The following is an 18945-nucleotide window of genomic DNA, read 5'->3' as shown; positions in this document are numbered from 1 at the left end:
TTTAAGTGCAAGGTCGCTGGTAAATTGTGTATAGCCCCTGAATACTGCATTGGGCTGGATGAACTTCATCACTAGTACCTTGTTATAAAAGCATTGCTGGAAAGACTCAACCAGTTGGAAATCTGTCCCACTGAAGCGACATACACACTCCATGTGGAAGTAATGGCCACCTACAACTGAAAAAAGACCAACATATTCAAGAGCTTCAAGAAACAAAAACAACTAAAATTAATTAAGAGTTTATTAATCAGGATGTTCATTACAAAATAATTGGTAGAATCCATTAACCTTTAATCATACATAGTGCTGTTTTCTTTAATGTTGGCCTAAATAATTTCTGTAATATATATAAAAACACGCAAAACATAACTTCGACTTTTGTTTTACTTACCAGTCTTTATTTGTGGCAAAAGGACCAACAAAGGCGCAATCAGTGCTGACGTCAGCATTGTCATTCAGTTCTGGCAGTTTGCAGCTGTGTTCCAGTTTGCTGTGCAGGTTTGAGGAGGAGTGGTTGGTTGATATTCAGTATGGTTATATATCAACAGAGGAGCAACACACTTCAAGACACCAGGAGGTGATGTCAACATGTAGTCTTAAAGGGACATCATGCATTGGCATATCAGCAGCAGCTTTGCAAATGAGAAGCCTATTGTCTTGGCCCACCGGAGGGGGTTGGGCCAAGTAGCCTATTGCAATGACCTTGGCTGCATTTCCCAAAAAACCCTAAGTAGTACTTAAGCCTAAGTAGTGCTTACGTATGAGGGGGCTCCTAGGCAATATACCACATCACTAAAAGTTTATGGATACAATCCTTTTATAGGCCTACATTCTTCTTGCACATGCAAATAAAATGGTATTGGCAAGTGCATGTGCAAGGTAAAATAGTGTAGGCCTATTTATACACTTTTAGTGATGATTTGAGAACTATTTCTGATGTATTGCTAGGAGGCCCCTCATACTTAAGTACTACTTAGGCTTAAGTACTACTGAAGAGTTTTTGGGAAACGCAGCCCTGGTCTGTCTGCCTGTCTGCCTGCCTCAGAGCCGGATTAATGCACAGGTTAGATATGGCTGCAGCCTAGGGGGCCCCACCTGCCAGGGGGCCCTAAATTGGCCAAATTTGAAACATTGCAGAATTGTGACAGGATGCAATATTGAAAAAATCACGTGTCATGTTGAGTAAAAGTTGGTAGACATGTTATCTTAAATTCCTAGCTTGTAAACATGGCACTGTGTATGTGCATTTGTTACTAAATTTGCCTTTTGGGGGCCCCACAGCAACCTATAGCCTAGGGGCCCCAGACCATCTTAATCCGGCCCTGGTCTGCCTGCCCACCTGCTCAAGGTGTTTTGGGTCGCTACAGGTGAAGCCAAACACAGATCACATGCATTTAGTATTGGCAGAGGGACCAGATTGCCGTCTTTGATTGCTCGTTTCCTGCAAATCTTCTGGTGACATGCTATTGAATGCCTATCTCAGTAGACACAATCATGTTTGTGTCTGTACTTATTTCAGTGACTACACCTGATGGCAAACGTAACTGCAAATAGAGAGACTTCTGTTCTGGGTTTATTCTTTGGACAAAACTAGGTCAAATAAAATTAGGTCAAATGGCTCTTCTTCTAGATTAACTGTACCACTTCATCAGAGCTAACATACTTTGGTAAATTAGTAAATCTCCTCCCTGTTGGTTTGATAAACATTCGTAGCGTGATGATGAAGGGGGAAAAAATTAATGACGAGAATTTTTAGGGGAAGTCAAAATGGCTTGGTGCTCCTCAAAACTAGTTTGACTTCATTTCTGATGTTTTCTGCATTGTTATATGAAAATAAAATATGATTGTGTATGAAAATGTCTGGCATGTTTTGAATAAAAAGTCTATAATTAAAATTGCAATGAAAATGGAAACCGTGAAGGGTCTTATCAAATAAGGAATGTAAATTTTTTATTCTTTATGCTTGAAATGTTACACTTTACTTGTACCAGAGTGTGACGTTGTGAGAAATATTCAGCCCAATCATACTCTGTACACTGCCTGCTTTATGATAATTTTACTCATTGTCTTCATGCACCTTACCAGGATCTTGTACGTACTACGTATTTATGTCTTATTTGTCTTATACATCACATACTATATATATATATATATATCAACACTCATATCTGGTCATGTTAATCTTGTCTCAACTCACAGAATATGTTTTTTTGCACAACTGACTTTTTGTTTTTTCTTTAGTTTTCGTTTCCCCCCTCCTTGACTATTACCTGTGTTATATGTGTCTTGAAATGTTATGTATTTGATATTTTGTGCAGCCTCGCAAACGGCCATGGCATAGCCTATAGGCATTTCTACTGATCTGATTTTATTAATATTTTGCTGTTCACATTGCCTTGTATTGTAGCCTTGTGACTTTTCTACAATCTATTAACACTCACACAGAATAATAGTTTTCTTTTAGTAATAGTCTCACTTAGGTTGCCACAATATTCTCATGTAGCCAGTTATGGCTCTTGAATTAATTATGACAAGCCAAGTGAATTTACTGTAGACAAGTCTCACTTTAATAGAGCTCCCACCAGATTGAGCTCCTATAACAGGCCTACTATATCTACTGTATGGGAACGAAATGTAATGCGTGTTGGAATGCATTGCCAGCTCATATTGGAGCCTGTGACAACTTTAACACCTTCAAAAAGATCCTTCATTTGACCTTTGTGTAACTTGATATACTGTGAACCTGGTTTTACTTTCTGTACACATAGGCTACTTATGTATTGATTAATGTGGGTTGTCCCATATAAATGAATGAAAAGTAGATGAAAGAATGAAGTTGCGTGCAATGTTATGTGAAAAGCATTAACAAGCCTCACTTGTCAACAAGTAAATGGCTAAATACTACTTATAGGCTTAATTGCATATTACATACATTAAGGACAGTCATATTAGTCTAAACTGTTTTTTAAATGATTTTATTACGCCATATTAACAACACACAAAACATTAACAGATATATTTATTAATAATGACAATACTGAGAAACAATTTACAGATAACTGCTAAGAAATCATTACGCCTTCCCCATTCCCCTCGTGCTTTCCAACGAAGCTGTAAGGTGTAGGGCTTGAAATGCAACCGCTACAGTACAAATTGGGATACCCCTTCAACATTCATGGAATGACATTCACAGCTGTCACTAATTAGCGATTTTTTTCATGTGCTTTTCACGGAGAAAAGGGCCATCACATATTAGGACAATGCTAAACTTAGTACAATGGAATGAATATTACTACCACTTAAAACCTTCAATTGTGGCGAAAATACTTAAACGTGTGTGCTGTTGTGGGTGCTGCTGCTTGCCGCCAATTTTTAAATGAATTCGCAATGCATTCAGGGAAACCTGTCGTAGCCCTCCGTCGTGGAGTCTGGTGTCGGAAAATCTCCGCGCGGAGGGGTGGAAAGCCCTTCGCCATACCCCTACCGATCTGTCTGAACGTGAATCGGGATGACACTACCCCTACATGTGGACGCGCAAAACGGAGGCAAAGGGGAAAAGCGTAGGGCTAAGGGGTGTAATGGGATTCACCGATAGGCTATGAAAGAGTGGCACAAGGCTAATGGGCAGCTGTTAGCAAGAGAAAGCAAAACTCATTTAGCATCATTATAATATGTCTGAATATGTGTGAGTAAACAAAAACCTGAAAGGTTTATTTTCTGGTGCACGCAAGAATTTGCATGTCATTTTAACGACTGAGTTGAACACATACGTAGGCTATAATATACAGTACTGCTCAATGTATGAAAATGGGAAGTGAAAGGAATATTTTGACTGGAGCAGTTATTAACTGGTTATTTGACTGATTTAGTTATTAAATTGACTTCTGTGCCTCAGTCCTTTGATGATCAAGAATATTGAAGAAAAAATCCCAAGCAATCCAAGGCCAACACCGATACCACAGAGTACATTAAGGCCAACACTGGACTCTTGCACTGGAAGAGCTGGAGACAAAGAAAATTACAGTGAGATTTAATTGTGTGTGTGTGTGCGTGCGTGCGTGTGTGTGTGTGTGTGTGTGTGTGTGTGTGTGTGTGTGTGTGTGTGTGTGTGTGTGTGTGTGTGTGTGTGTGTGTGTGTGTGTGTGTGTGTTCAGATGATTTTGTGTTCATTAATGTAGCATATACAGGATATTGACTAGGCTACTTCTTCACATTAATTTCATTGTAACAATAATTTTACAATAGGCCTAATTATACAATCATTTTAAAAGACCATACCCCAAGACTAACCCCAATGCTAACCAATGAAGGACTGCACTTACCCCATATCTGTGTTTTTGGTTGCGCCAAGGCCTGATGTTCCACAGAGCAGCCGTAGATATCACCCTCCTGAGGGGTGAAGTCGAGGGTGGAGAACACATGGAAGGTTGCGTCTGTGTTCATATAGTACCGACTCTGATTTCCTCCATCAGTCACTGGCATGTTGTTTTTGGTCCAACTCATGGTGATGATGGGAGGATAGAAGTGATTGACGAAGCAAATGAGCTTGTTTTCATATCCCATCTCCACGTAGTCTTTGGTGTAGACAGTAATTTCAGGTGGATCTGGAACAGAAAATGGACAAACAACAAAAAGCTGAAATGACCCTCTGTGTTTTCTCAAATTCAGGTCAAAATATTATTTCAGAATAGGGTTACTATTGAATTAATTGTGTAAAAATATTGCTTCATGATTTTAAATTTGTGCATACTGTATATTTGATAGTATGGCATAGTTATGGGACTTGTATATGCTCATTCAATAATAGCGGTAGATGACAATGAAAGACCATTTGCTATGGTAATGACTACAATTACAATGAGAACATACAGTAAAATAAATGACTTACCCTCTGTCTCTGTAATGTTCACCTCCTCATCAATGAGCATTTGAATTTTATCATAGCAATTAGTCCTGTTGCTTACAGAAAAATGGCTAGGATAATTGGGGAGTACCACTTCATTTGTGTCCTCTGTAACTGGGAATGTGAAGACTGCCTCATTGGAGATGTCATCATTGACAAACATCTCTTTTTCACCATTAAACTGAGATCCAATCATACCATCTGACTTAAAACATCCGTTGTAAAGACTGAACTCGTGATCTGTCAGACAGAAAAAAAGACAACATAATCCTCAAAATAAAAGGCATTCTGTGTTTGATAATATAATATATTGTACACAGTATTGTTCACTTAAAAAATAATGAAAAATGTTAATTACTTACTTTGCGCCACAACAGAAAAGCAAAAGGCCATAAAGAGTGTAATCATAGAGGTTATCATCTCGGTGAAGACAAACTATTCCGTGTTCAAAGGATAAAGTTCTGTGATAGTGCTGCTGTGCTCTTCGTGTGTACTACATTGAAAAACAAAACCGTGACTGTATGTTTTGCCCTTATAAATCTTGTTGGCCCCTCATGTTTCACTTGATGAAGTTTCATCCAAGTGGAAATTTAAGAATGAAAGTGAAACTGCCCCTTCAATCCCAACAATCACATGGCAACAATGACAGAGAGGTCAACGATATCAAACATGCATGTCAGAAACCAGATTTGCTTACTGATATGCATTGACCTTTGTTTAACCTAAAAGATCTAATATGCTGCCATTCAGTTGTGTTTAGTTCTTAGTCAGCTGCAATGTAAAACAGAAGCCATAGACACTGAGTTCTGTAAACAGACACTAAGCTGAAGTTCATTGTTCCATGCCATTGGGTTATTGACACCATCTATTATGAACAACATAGTCCGTTGAGGAACATAAGTGATGTTGAATGATGTTACAGATATGATGAAGATGTGTTTGGTGAGGAAGATAATGTAGTTGTTGTTGTTGATGATGATGATGATGATGATGATGATGATGATGATGATACGGATGATGATAATGATGACATGCTGCTGGCATGCTTCATACATGTGAAACACTAAAACAAATGGCTGGAAGTGATAGTTGCTATGCTTGTTCGGTCGGCAGGGCTGCTGACAACTTTGATTGGGCACTGACAAAACGTCAATTGAAAGGCCCGACAGATAATGCTATGTTTGAGGACCAGTGGTGTAGTGGGGATTTTTGAAGTGGAGGTACACTTTATGACCTCCTGTCATTTCTTCTCTGATTTCATCTGTTTGCTCCATCACCTGCAATACTGCTGTGTGCTCATTCAATCCTTTTTGTATTCAAACACGGACAGACGTTTTTTTCCCCCCTAAAAATCTCACCTCAGAAGTGGGTGGACTGCGTAACCCCGCGTGCCACACCCACTACACCCCTGATGAGGACCCATTTCAGGGCCCCCTGTCTTCCAGGGTCCGGGACAACTGATCCTCCATCTGCAGTGCAGAGGTAGATGACTTGATCTCAGTGACACTAGTGGCCAGTCATAGTAAAACAGGATCACTTTTGAGACTAGATCTCATAATCCTTTGGTAAAAGGAAATGCATAGAAAGGTGAGATTACATTTAGATTACATTTAGATTAAATTGCATTTAGATTACATATAGATTACATTACATTTAGACTACACTTAAATTACATTACAATGAGCTTAGGCTTTTATCCAAAGTACCGTACCTTACTTTTTTTTTTTTTTAACTTTTTTTTTTTTAAACTTTTTTTTAACCATGTAGGCCTCTTGGTGTCCATTTAGTGTGACAGTTCTCCCCCCTATGGTGCCACTATATAACCTCATCACAGGGACCTCTCCAAAAGAGGTATTCTGACAGAAGGCTGCTGCATGATTAACCAAATGGCTTTGTATGACATTGCCTATTGCAAAAATATGTAGAAATGGTGTTTGAAAAAAGAATGAATTAATTATTGAAGACAGAAGAAAAAGTTTAAGTCCTTTGAAATACAAGCATAGGCAGATTCCCCACTGGTGCACTGGTGTTTAGTTACAGTAGCCTATATCTGTGTAAGGCAGTGCGGTATCTAGCTAAGCACACCACAATATAATAGTAGTTGTATGATGAGCCACTAGATGTCACTGCAAAGCTTTCAAGTCACAGTGGCTGTGCTTTCCCCAGTTATTTAAAGGAACAGTCAACCCTTTTTTGATTTTCACATATTTGCAGTATTTCTAAGTATAACACATGAATGTACATATCGTTTTCATCTCAGTATTAGATCAGTACTCAATACTTAGGTTGACATTAGCATAGCACAATCACTGGAAGTAAATGGAACCATTTGCATCAAGCCACAAGTGATCACTGGACGGAATTATATAGCTGTTTTGCACTCAATTTTACATTCATTTTAAAATGCTTTGAAGTACATTTGAAGATGTTTTATGTGTTTTATTTAGCGTGGACTTCAATTTCAACACTAAATATACATGTACTCTCAAACTAGGCATTGCAAACACTTACAGAAAAAAATCCTATGTATCTATCTTAACTACTGATAAACAATTTCCTCAGGTGGGTTGTTTTAAGTATTTCCTCTTCGGCTCAAAAGCCTTATGAGGCTCAACTTTACTGGTCTTCATTGCTTTGCACTATGTTTGAGAAACTATTGGATGTTCTTAAAGTGCCTCATAAATATAATGTTAATGTATTGTTAATGTTATTATTCAAAGAACTGTTCCACAAGTCTGTGGAAATTTGCACCAGTATCTAGCAGATATAGCTCAACTGCAGTGGCATTTTTGACATATTTGATGAGCAAGCTTTTGTTGGCTCTGGTGTCTTGTCTAGTATAAGGGGGAAGTGGAGTACACTGCTGTCATTGTACTCCGCAAACCCTGAAACAATGATCCCTTCTCACCTCACCTTATCTGTGTCAAGATGGGGAAGTAGGCGAAGAAAAAATAAAACACGATCAGGTTAAAGACAACAGTGCTTTTAAAAACATGAAATGTACACGCTTATAGGTGTGCACAAGTACAAGTCTGCAGGTGCATCAAATGTACAAATGTGTACAAATGTACAAGTCTGCAGGTGCATCAAATGTACAAATGTGTACAAATGCACAAGTCTGCAGGTGCATCAGGGTTAATTACTATAAAGTTACTTCACTTTCACATGAAGATAAGAATAAGAATACAACACAACTGAGATGATTTTACACTAATGTGGAATAAATCTGGTCATTTTGTTTAGTCTGAAGCGTTTTGACCATGTCACATTGCGACAAGTCTGTGTTGCACATTCATAATCATTTTTTCATTGTTGATCAATAACATTGTATATCATGCTTGTTTGTCTGTTGGCAGGTATTTTTGAAGAGGTGGTCTGCATGCTGGTTCCACAAAGCACAACAATGTACTTCTGTTTTCGTGTCTGCGGCTAGTTGGAAAAACACTGATATGCACAAATCAGATGCCCACAGGGGAGACCACTGAAGGGGAACAGTGAGAATGAGGAATAAAACTTCACCACACTATTGTCTGCAGTGTGTTTAGTTCTGCCATCCCATGTTATGGGTTTTTTAAAAATATATATATTTCTTTGGTCTTTTTGACTTTATTTATGGCAGGACAGTGAAGGTGGTGACAAGAAGCGAGTGGGGAGAGAGTGACGGTGAAGGGCCGGCAAAGGACCTGGGCCTGGAATCGAACCCGGCCCAGACGCATGGTAGACGAGTGCCCTTCCGGTTGGCCACCGCAGGGCCACCATGTTTAGGTATTGTGTTGCGTTGTGTTGGAAAGTTCAGGTGTTTTCAGTGCAGGACCCAGATTGCTATGGATGTTAAGTCTCACCAGGGGTTGCCATGAGAGCAAATATACTATTTTAATTTTCAGACAGCTCTCAGCCCACTGAATCAGGTTCTCCCTCCCAAGATGTCTGATATAGACCTATTAGTTACCATGGTGTTCCACCATGAAGGGCACTAGGGACAGTAGGTGGTGGTTGCCCCCAGGGGCATTGGTTCCTCAACCTGCATTTACCTCATATTGTCACCCTACACCTCTGATTTCAATCAGCTTGTTATCATCCATAATACGTAATCCGGTGGTGTACAGCCTGTATTGATAAAATATGATCCAGTGCCAGACCTGGTTTTACCTGTCCAGTTAGGGAATTTCTACAGGTAAAGAAAGTAATTTGAAATATATGACACTGAGTTGTAGCTTCAAAATCCAGGCGCCCATCACTGACTATCAAGTGAAATCATCCCTCGTGAGTATAGTATTACGAGAGTTAGTGTTTCTCAGGCTTATGATGAGGTCAAGGGGGTGTTTGTTTAAAAAAAGGTTGAGAACCACTGATGAGAGTGAACCCAATGAAGTGATAGCAAAATGTGTTGTTGACCTAAATGCATTGTTCACCTAAATAAAGTCTAAACAAAACAAGACCAGTGTGCAGTGATTTACCGTGTTTTTTTAAAGATAGTATCATGTTTGAGTCCTGTCTGCAAACAGGTCAATCTTGAGCTGAGGCTGTTGCGTGAGTAGGCCTACATGTAGGTGTTCTGCACCGTCGGCTGTTTTGACTATAAGCTTTCGCAGGAGGAAGTGTGATGACAGGAGGAAGTATTTTGTGTCTAAGATCTCATTGTAGTTCAGTACATTTTTACAGGCTCGCCGATACAGCGAAGCTGATGCAAAATGCAAAAATAATGATAATCGATTTAAGTAAGATGCTGTTTGCATGAACAGTATATAAAAAAAAAACAACAACAAATTGGCCCCTCACTTATATCATGTAAACAGAATTTTAGACATTTCTTTTCAAAAAGCTGGTTTTCAAAATGTCCCTTTTAGAGAGTTAGAGTGGTGGGGCACTTGTCTCCCATGCGGCCGACCCGGGTTCGATTCCCGGCCCGGGTCATTTGCCAACCCCTCCCCGTCTCTCTCCCCATTCGCTTCCTGTCCACCTCTCAAACTGTCCTGTCAAATAAAGTTGTGAAAAAAGACAAAAAAGATCTTGAAACTGCACTTGTCATAATGGTGTTTTTATTTTTATCCACATACACATAAAATAGTTCACATTTAAAAATATCCGCATACTAAGTACTAATTATAAGAGGAAGTAGGCCTATATTCCAGCAAGGCTATCCAACCTGTTTGAGAGACAAGAGTTGGCACACGTGTGAAATTAGACACAACAGAAAGTAAATCCATAGACTTTGTCCTTGTGCAATGAAGTTTATACTTATTTTCTGTGAGTGTACATTCAATGACATCATGGCACATTGTTAGCCCTTATCATGCTTGTTCAAGATGAGTATTAAACTGTATACAGTACATTGAATGTAGTGGTTTGTCATAATACCTCATGCTTATTATTTACATGGCTATCTTTACAAAAAAATGTAAAAACGCAATTCACAGAAATGTTGCTTATGCACCATCACCAATGATAGAAGAAAACATGATGCACATATATTTCAAGGCTGATAGATAATCAGAAGCTTTTAGTAAAAGGTTGTCATTAAAGTAAACAGCAGTTGTGGCATACAGATGAGCTCATCTAAAGAGGGTTCTGGAAGACAAAACAAAAATGGCACATATCAAAGCAGAGTTGGGTGTATTCTAAAGAAATACATAAGATATCACATAAGATTTGCCCCACTGTTAGCTTATACCTGAGGTCTGGTGGGAATGTCCTTTCCCTTGACGAAGAAGAATGTTCCGGTAGCCACGCCCAGCAGCCCCAGGGTCAGACCCACTCCACAGAACACGGACAGACCCACACTGGCCTCTTGAGGAACCTCAACCTCTGTTGGACACAGAAAAATGTAAAACAGTATAATTTAAAGGAACAGTCCACCATGTGTCCATAATAAAGTATATTTTTCTCTGTCCTGAGATGAATTCATCAATACCTCTCTAGTCGTTGTGCGTGGCCTCAATGAGTCATGCATGCTGCGTCAATCTGTTAGCATTTAGCTTATCTCATCATTGCTTTTAGCACCATTGACTGTTCCTTGAAATCTTAACGAGATGATCGATCATTGATGACACGACCACCTTTTGTTAGCATATGGCCGAATTCACACCAAGAACGGAAGCGGTGTGTTCTACTCTGCCTTTCACAACGACAGCGTCGGCATGCGCTGCCAGTCCTGTTCCTGGTTTTTCACCCACCCACATTTGTACCACATTTCCTACTACTGGTAGTGAACATGTTTCAAACTGTTTTTCAACTGCTGATATTCATTTATTGCTCGAATTTTACCAAATTTGGCATGCATTTCCTGACAATGTCATTAAGTTAGCAGATCACTTACGTTGGCTAATTGTAATGCTATAACCCATTGACACTCTACTAAGTTGCTAATTGGTTAGCAATGATGCTTTCGGGGAATGGGGTCCAGGTTTGTTGACACACACGGGGAATAGAAACATTCTATTTAACTTTCCTTACCTAGAATTCGATTTGTGCCATGCTATGTAAAAAGTAAAATCACCAACAACATTTGGCCATATGGGGACAAGGTTGCAATTGTAACCAAGTGGACGGTTACTGGTAATTTCTTAAAATAATAATTACTCTTTTGATGTGTGTAATTGCACGACTACGCCACTGAGGGAATTACGCCCTCAGAATATGAATTAACAAAAGCACAACAGATTCGCTATCAGGACCACAGAGACGGGCGACTGGGAACTATTAATCTGTTCTTTTTATTTACACCAGATATAAAAATACAAATTCTTTTAAGGATCACATTCACTCACAGCGACAGAAAAAGGACAAGGTGCACTAACATGAAAGAGCCAGAATGGCTGGACCAACTACACTCTGTAACTCCAATAAATATATCTAGTTAGTGAGCACAGCACACAAGTTAATAGATAAGCACGGCAATACCGCACACAGATTGTTAGTCTAATTCACTGCAAACTGGGAGTATTAAGTGTAGAGGCACCGATATTTGGGAGGCACTACATGTGACGTGCAGAAGAAAAGAAACAAAGAAACAGAAATAAAACTGTCCGCACGCACACAATTGAACCTACAGGTAACCACCACACACGCACGCGTGCACTTGAAGTACCTAAGTCCTATCTAGGCTTTAAACAAAACAGCAACCCATCAAACAGCCCTGCATGGGAAATCATCGGGCCACCTGCACACAAAAGTTACAAGGAAGGGGATGAGTGACAGGCGATTCAAATTAATAATAAAGATGGGGCATGAGTGCGACGACATACCATGGTAGTCTTCATCATAACAACAGCATCGTCTTCAGTAGCAAAAGGCAGGGGGGGTGACCACACACCCAGGCAATCCTGGTAAGGCAATGCAGCCATTAAGTTACATTGCACAATTAAGATCAACTCTAACGTCAGGGAACAAGACTGGACTACAGGTAGGCTACATACCGAGACGAAGCGTCAATGCCAATGCCAGTGTTAAAGAGCCTCGCTAACGCTCCGGAAACCACGGCACATAACCGCACTTCGCGCCACAGAGTTGCCACTTCTCCGTGCGCACAAGAGCATACCGGCTAGGGGCAACCAGCACCAACGATCAGGCAAAACCGGCGAAATTGACACTACCAGAAAATAGATCTACCATCTCCAAAAGTGTGCCCAGTGCCCTGCTTTTAAAGAATACACAGATCCTGCCAATTGGTGCACCTGCCACATGACGCACCAATGCCAAAGCAGATTGCTGCCGTGGCTTAAAGGGGCCGAGACCCAACATGCTACACAATCAATGATTGGGTTTGTTGTGTATGCTTTACCGAACTCTCTGGTCAATGGCCAGTCCAGTGCTGAGTGCTCCACAGTGCAGGTGTAGATGTCGCCCTCCTCTGGAGTGAACTGCAGGCTGAAGAACTGGTTGAAGGAACCGCCTGCTGTGATGTGGATCTGGCTGGATCTCAGGTCCTCGGTGATGTTGTGGTTGTTCCGTGTCCACCTCACGGAGATCCGCGGAGGGTAGAACCCTGTGACGTAGCAGATGAGGGTGTTCTGGAACCCTAGGTGCACCTCGTCCCGGGGGTACATGACACTCACCGGGGCCTCTGCAACACATAAGCATGAGTGCATCCATTCCATCATAAAGTGCTTGATGACCTCTAGAGTATATAGTATAGAAGTCAAGATGATAACCAAGATAAAGCATACCATGTGTCAAAAACACAAGATAGTGGGATCAAGCCTGGTCTCCTATAAATGGGCACGACTTTCCATTGCAGTCCATTCATTCTGACACTACGCTAGTCTCCTAAAGGGCATGACAGCCATATGATGGCAGCTTTAAAAATCATGTCATATTGATTCTAGATTATGCTCCTCATAAAGTATGTATTTCTTATCAGTTGTCTGTTATAACACTAATCTCCAGTAACCAGGGGCAACAAGAAAAGCACTCTTAGAGCATATACCTTCACATGAGCTCAGGTCATCAACGACAAAAAAAGAGTTTAGAATAACAATGATTTAAAAAGTTACATTTTAATGCACATTCCACACAATAATACATTTTTATTGTTATTATTTACAATACCTGCCATAACACAGAGAAATGGAAAAGATTTAGGAAGCTGTACCTCACCTTCCATCTCAGGAGGGTTGCCAAATCCTTTCCGCATATCTTCCATGAACCCTTTGAATTCCATCATTTCATTGTAGGCGTAAGCAAATATCAGTCCATAAAATTTGTCCCATGGTATTGGGCCAACAATTTCCGGCAATGTGCTGACCACCTGGTTGTGTTCAAAGTCCACATACAATACGTGATTTTCATCAATGTTTGCTGAAAAGTACTTGCTGTTTGTGTCACAGTAAATGTCATTTATGGCATCCTCATACACATCTAGAACAGAAATGACATTCACAATTAATGTTACAATGCATTTTGTACCGAAATGAATCTGACTTTGAAACATTTTCAGGTTAGAATTTTGCATTTAATTTCCTTATTGTTTATCATTATTATTTTTTCTTTTCTCCATTGTGTTTCACTAAAAACATACCTAAGTTGTTTAATAAGTCAAATAAAGTTCATATCACTTAAAAGCATCATCAAATTACAGACTTTCAGTGACAGCTGTCATGCCTGTTTTGAATTGCTTTTGCAGTCGGACAAAACATTGCAAGTGCTGCTTTGCTAGCATGTCAATTCAAACACATCACATACGTAGGTTTAGTTTAGTGTCTTAAACCTTGCCATGCATGACAATGCAGATATTGATCCAGATCACACTTTAAAGGTGTCAACACTTACATTGGTTTCCAGTGCAGACGGCCGACAACACACACAGCACAATGATAGCCGGCTTCATGACACGACACGGTGGCAGCTGATCCACACTTCCCTGTGCTGAAACACCAGTTTGTCAGGCTGTCGTGCACTAGTGACATGCCACTACCTTTGGCTGGTAAACACTTTGCACAACAGCCAATAAGGGAAAATCAGAGGCAGAACAATAGCTCACAGGGCCCCTGGGCAAAACATTGATAGGGACCCCTCCACACAGCCTACCAAGGTCATAATAGATACCCCTCCTATAGGTCCAACCCTAAGGCAAATCATTTTCACTGCTCAATAGTATCAAGGGTAGCCCTTCATTTTTTTAGGTACTGTTGTCAGAAGAACAAATTTAAATATTAACATGCATTGGGTTGTTTCTTATGTTATATCATGTCATAAGCAGATAACAATGTGTCTCACTTGCCTTGCTTGACCAATATTCCCTCATGGGGACAGTAAAATTTCTAACTAATTAACACATAATTCCATTTATTACCTCTGCCAAGGAGGTTCAGTTTTCGGTCGCGTTGATTTGTCTGTTTGTTTGTCTGTCTGTCAGCATGATAACTCGATAAGTTATGCACGGATTTGGATGAAATTTTGTGGAGTTGTTGGAAATGACAAAAGGAACTAGTGATTATATTTTGGTGGTGAATTAAAAAAAAAAGATTCTTCACCATTGCGGGATAGGAGCAATTCTGACATTCCAGTGTCTATCTCCACAAAAACAAGGCAGAAGGGTGAGTGAAATGTTCAAACAGCTTCCTTGGCGGAGGTCTGCACTCTCTGAGTTCATTTCCAGTTGTAGTGTTTATATCAAAGAAAGACAATCAAACCATAGGCCTACCGATGAAACTCAATAAAGCATTCTTAATATTTGTATGGCCTTTACCTGTCTCAGTGATACTCCTCAAAGTCACATGACGTGCTGCCTGGTTGCTTGACTGCATTGAGTGAAATATTTTGCCTGCACTTGAACTCGCTCCGTTCGAGGAAGAACATGTTCCTGTTAAAGCTGTGCTGTGCTTGTCTTTGGGTTTTGTCAAGTCTCATTTTTCAAGCAGGCAAGTTTTCTTTTTCTTTTCTTTTTTTTAAAGCATACAATATGTGGAAAATGCTTTTGTTTGATCAAGAACATTTGAAAAGTGTATAGGCCAACTGAAATGTGTGTCATATATGAACTGTGAACATATTTTACTGGCTATAAATACAATAATGTAAAGACATTAACATAATTTCATGAACAAATTAATGCATCACATATTTTTTAAAAATACATTTCAGATGGTTACTGCATGTACAGATGGATAAGATGCTACTCCAAGTCAATGGATATGACTGATATGGTTTATGTAGAGTCTTACTTTTACAATAAAAGGGAGTTCCTGGTGTTCAACAGCACAGTTAATGAGTACGTTGGACAATTCAGAGTGGGAATGGAATGGGCAAAGATGAAAAATGCAGACAGCGTACTTCTGAAGCACGAGCGAGAAAGTGTGGACAGACTCTGTAAGACCAACGTTCGCGTGTACCATGAGCATGCCCTGGGAGGCTACACAGGTGAGCATGATCCCAATTCAAAGGTAGTGATTTTGATTTTGACTAGTAGGTAGATAAACCATACCCTAAATTAAAGTGTTTCCAAAACGGGTTATTATATCCTGAATTTGTGCATATGTATATTTGTGCATGTGTGCGGTTGTATTTCCTGTTTTCGTGTGTGCGTGTGTATTGTTAGACTGATGTTTATTGTAACACTTTACTCCCCCACTCACACTCCAATTCCAACAGTTCATTTGAAAAATATAGCACATTTCACATCACTTTGCATTTTGCTATGTGGAAAGACTTATTGCACTGTTGTATTAATGTTGCTTTTTGATGCATATGGGATTGTCAGCAATCTGCTAGACTGATTTGCTAAAAAGAAATTAGGTAACAAAATGCTTATAATAGAGACTCTTTATAAAAGGTTAAAATGTGTGCGTCAAGTAAAAACTACCACTTTCCTAATCCCTCACTGTCCTTTCAACCGTTTGTTTTAGATATTTTTGCAATATTTAAGTGGTTATTGGACAGGGTTAAATATTAATGCATTTATAATATTAGTAATAATAATAATATGTGTAGAGGATGTATGTATGTGCTGATATTTCGCTACACTCCCCACTCATTATATTACATTTATTGGATGCTTTTGACCAAAGCGACTTACAAGGAGGACATTCAAGCAAGTGCAGAGTAAGGGGTCAATACCAAGTACAGCAGTATACAATTGTAATGTAGAACAGATAGAGAGCAAGAAAAAACTAGGGCTGGGACTCGATTATTTTTTTTTATCGAATCAACTATTGGCGTTGAAATTAATTAATCGAAATGAATCACATTCTAATTGCATTAAAATATCTGACTTGAGAACCGTGAAACGTTTTTTTCCACGTGGATTTTGAATAATGACAATACGTAAGCTTAAGCTTAATCAACAAAATATTTTCCATTTTTTAAGAAGAGAGAAATCTTTTGTATTTCAGCAGGCTGTTCACCATCAAGCGTAATACTGCCCTCCTCTGGTCTAATGCAACACTATTGCATTAGACCAGTATAATGTAACATTATTATAGTGCAATTCAAATGCGTTAATTTTTTAAAGTCCCAACCTTAAAAAAAATCAAATACATATAAAAAATCCCTTCCCACAGCTCAGCCCGATGTGAAGCTCAGTCTGGTGAGGTCATCAGATGGGGACAAGCCTGCCATACTGATGTGCAGCGCCTACAACTTCTACCCAAAGCTGATCCGAGTGACCTGGTACAGGGATGGCCGCAGGGCCACCAGCGATGTCTCAGCCACGGAGGAGCTGGCGGATGGGGACTGGTACTACCAGATCCACTCCCACCTGGAGTTCACCCCCCAAGCTGGAGAGAAGATCTCCTGTGTGGTGGAGCACGCCAGCCTCAAAGAGCCTCTGGAGGTTGTATGGGGTGAGGACATGTTCAGCTGTATGTGATGTCATGGAAACAATCGACAATACTAAATCCATTTTGTATGTGCTCTGTTAGAAGGCTCCATGGCCTTGTCAGAGAGGACCAAGGTGGCGATTGGGGCTGCAGGATTGATGCTGGGACTGCTGGTCTGTTCTGCTGGACTGCTCTACTACAGAAAGAAGACTCAAGGTTAGCATCAGAGGATGACCACAATATAGAAAATACAAGTTTGTACATGAATTTTAAGTAGTATAATAGCGTTTTAAGCTTGCTATGAAAAAAGCAATTATAAAACAAAGAAGTATGCAGTGGGGTCTGTTTGCAGTATATGCTGTGGGGTTTGTTTCTATTTGTATTACTATGTTTTTTAGGGCCCCTAGGTGTAAGTTGGGTCTTAATTAATAGACTAAATGATCAGTAATGAGAGATAGTGCTTATGTGTGAAACTGTACTAGTCCTTGTAATTCTGACATTTCTTCATTTTTCATTATTCTCTCCTGTCTAGAGTGGACTGCAGAGCACATTGCAACAGCACCTTTAGCTACTGACAACCTGCCTTGTGATCTTACTCGCCTTTAACCCTTTAAGACTCGCCCCCCTTTTCAAACTTTATTTGCGAAATTGGCATACCCAATTTGAAAGTAGCAGAGATCCCACATGGTTGTAGATACATGCATGTGCAATATACCATTGGAAAGGGAACACTCTCAGGTTTATCAGAATGATTCTATGATGTACTATCAGTGAAATACAGTTGTTTGAATGGAGTAAAAATATAGTTTTTTTTGTCCTCGTCTAACATGTTCTCCTGAAAGTGACTGAGATTGACAGCTCCAGCAACCTGCCAGCTCTATAAAGATGTATTGAGGCCAAAGGCTCAGGTGTCGCCTTCCCACAGCAAAATAAATGGAAGAAAAGACCAAACCATGAATATTTTTTATAATATTTATAATTCAGAATCAAAAGCCTGTAACTTCAGAATGCCACATGCTAGAAACACAGTTCTGGTTTCTATTGAAAGCTAGCACCTTGGAATTTCTCAACATGGCATTAGATGTGGCTGCTAGACATTTTGGATTAGATTGGCATAAGCATAAACTCAAAAATATCATTTTTTTCTTATAATGTCTATGGGGTATAGATGAAAGAAAGCCCAAAACAATTGAAGTATGAAGTCTTTACTAAAATAATAGAAATAAGAAATGCAAAATATTACAGATACTGAAAAACAACTATATACAAACAACAATATACAAACAAGAATGTAACATAATAATACTAATAATACAGTGCTAATAGGTGTGTATAATATTGTGTGTGTGTGTGTGTGTGTGTGTGTGTGTGTGTGTGTGTGTGTGTGTGTGTGTGTGTGTGTGTGTGTGTGTGTGTGTGTGTGTGTGTGTGTGTGTGTGTGTGTGTGTGTGTGTGATTTTGGTAATTGCAAATTGTCCAGTAAAAGAAATAAACAAATCCAGTCCAGTCGGGAAGTCCAGCCTCCTGTTCCCTTTGTTTTGGTGTGTGTGAGACAGGGAGAGAGAGAGAGAGAGAGAGAGAGAGAGACTACTTGGCACGAAGTGCATTCCGTGGTGGTCTTCCGCAAACAGCTCACACACCTTCGTCTCCCTGCTGTGCCATCTTCAGTGTAGTGCCGTAGTTTGTGGTGTGCACCTTGGGGAGCTGGAGCAGGTGATGGAGGAGGGCAGGGCTGGACTGGGACGATACAGTCAACCGGGCATTTTGGCACCCTACACACGTACAACCCGA

At 39.8% G+C, this 18945-nt stretch overlaps 2 protein-coding genes across 2 annotated transcripts; one reads left to right on the top strand and one right to left on the bottom strand.

The window, feature by feature from the left end:
• Positions 1–10129: 10129 nt before the first annotated feature.
• LOC134446169 (H-2 class II histocompatibility antigen, A-Q alpha chain-like) lies at positions 10130–14267 on the bottom strand. The gene is made up of 5 exons (XM_063195474.1): positions 14171–14267; positions 13499–13759; positions 12684–12965; positions 10575–10708; positions 10130–10471 (listed from the first exon to the last, which is right to left on the bottom strand). The coding sequence occupies exons 1-5, from the start codon at positions 14226–14228 to the stop codon at positions 10460–10462; spliced, it is 747 nt and encodes a 248-aa protein (XP_063051544.1). The 5' UTR covers positions 14229–14267; the 3' UTR covers positions 10130–10459.
• Positions 14268–14305: 38 nt separating this feature from the next.
• LOC134444862 (rano class II histocompatibility antigen, A beta chain-like) lies at positions 14306–18021 on the top strand. The gene is made up of 5 exons (XM_063194043.1): positions 14306–14324; positions 15482–15757; positions 16897–17178; positions 17257–17370; positions 17687–18021. The coding sequence occupies exons 1-5, from the start codon at positions 14306–14308 to the stop codon at positions 17758–17760; spliced, it is 765 nt and encodes a 254-aa protein (XP_063050113.1). The 3' UTR covers positions 17761–18021.
• The last annotated feature ends 924 nt before the right edge of the window (positions 18022–18945 follow it).

This window comes from Engraulis encrasicolus, chromosome 3, assembly GCF_034702125.1.
Source record: "Engraulis encrasicolus isolate BLACKSEA-1 chromosome 3, IST_EnEncr_1.0, whole genome shotgun sequence".
NCBI classification, from domain to species: domain Eukaryota; kingdom Metazoa; phylum Chordata; class Actinopteri; order Clupeiformes; family Engraulidae; genus Engraulis; species Engraulis encrasicolus.
The sequence above is the reverse complement of the archived record's forward strand: the minus strand, read 5'-3'. Positions and strand labels throughout refer to the sequence as shown.

What these genes read in the sequence shown, in the direction of transcription:
- LOC134446169 (XM_063195474.1), bottom strand. Translation starts at nt 14,228, where the DNA reads ATGAAGCCGGCTATCATTGTGCTGTGTGTGTTGTCGGCCGTCTGCACT. An exon ending in CGTCTGCACTGGAAACCAAT is followed by an intron (nt 13,760 to 14,170) that starts GTAAGTGTTGAC and finishes TTTCTGTTCTAG; the next exon opens with ATGTGTATGAGGATGCCATA. An exon ending in GCCATTGACCAGAGAGTTCG is followed by an intron (nt 10,709 to 12,683) that starts GTAAAGCATACA and finishes TGTGTCCAACAG; the next exon opens with AGGTTGAGGTTCCTCAAGAG.
- LOC134444862 (XM_063194043.1), top strand. An exon ending in TGCCCTGGGAGGCTACACAG is followed by an intron (nt 15,758 to 16,896) that starts GTGAGCATGATC and finishes CCCTTCCCACAG; the next exon opens with CTCAGCCCGATGTGAAGCTC. An exon ending in GCCTCTGGAGGTTGTATGGG is followed by an intron (nt 17,179 to 17,256) that starts GTGAGGACATGT and finishes GTGCTCTGTTAG; the next exon opens with AAGGCTCCATGGCCTTGTCA.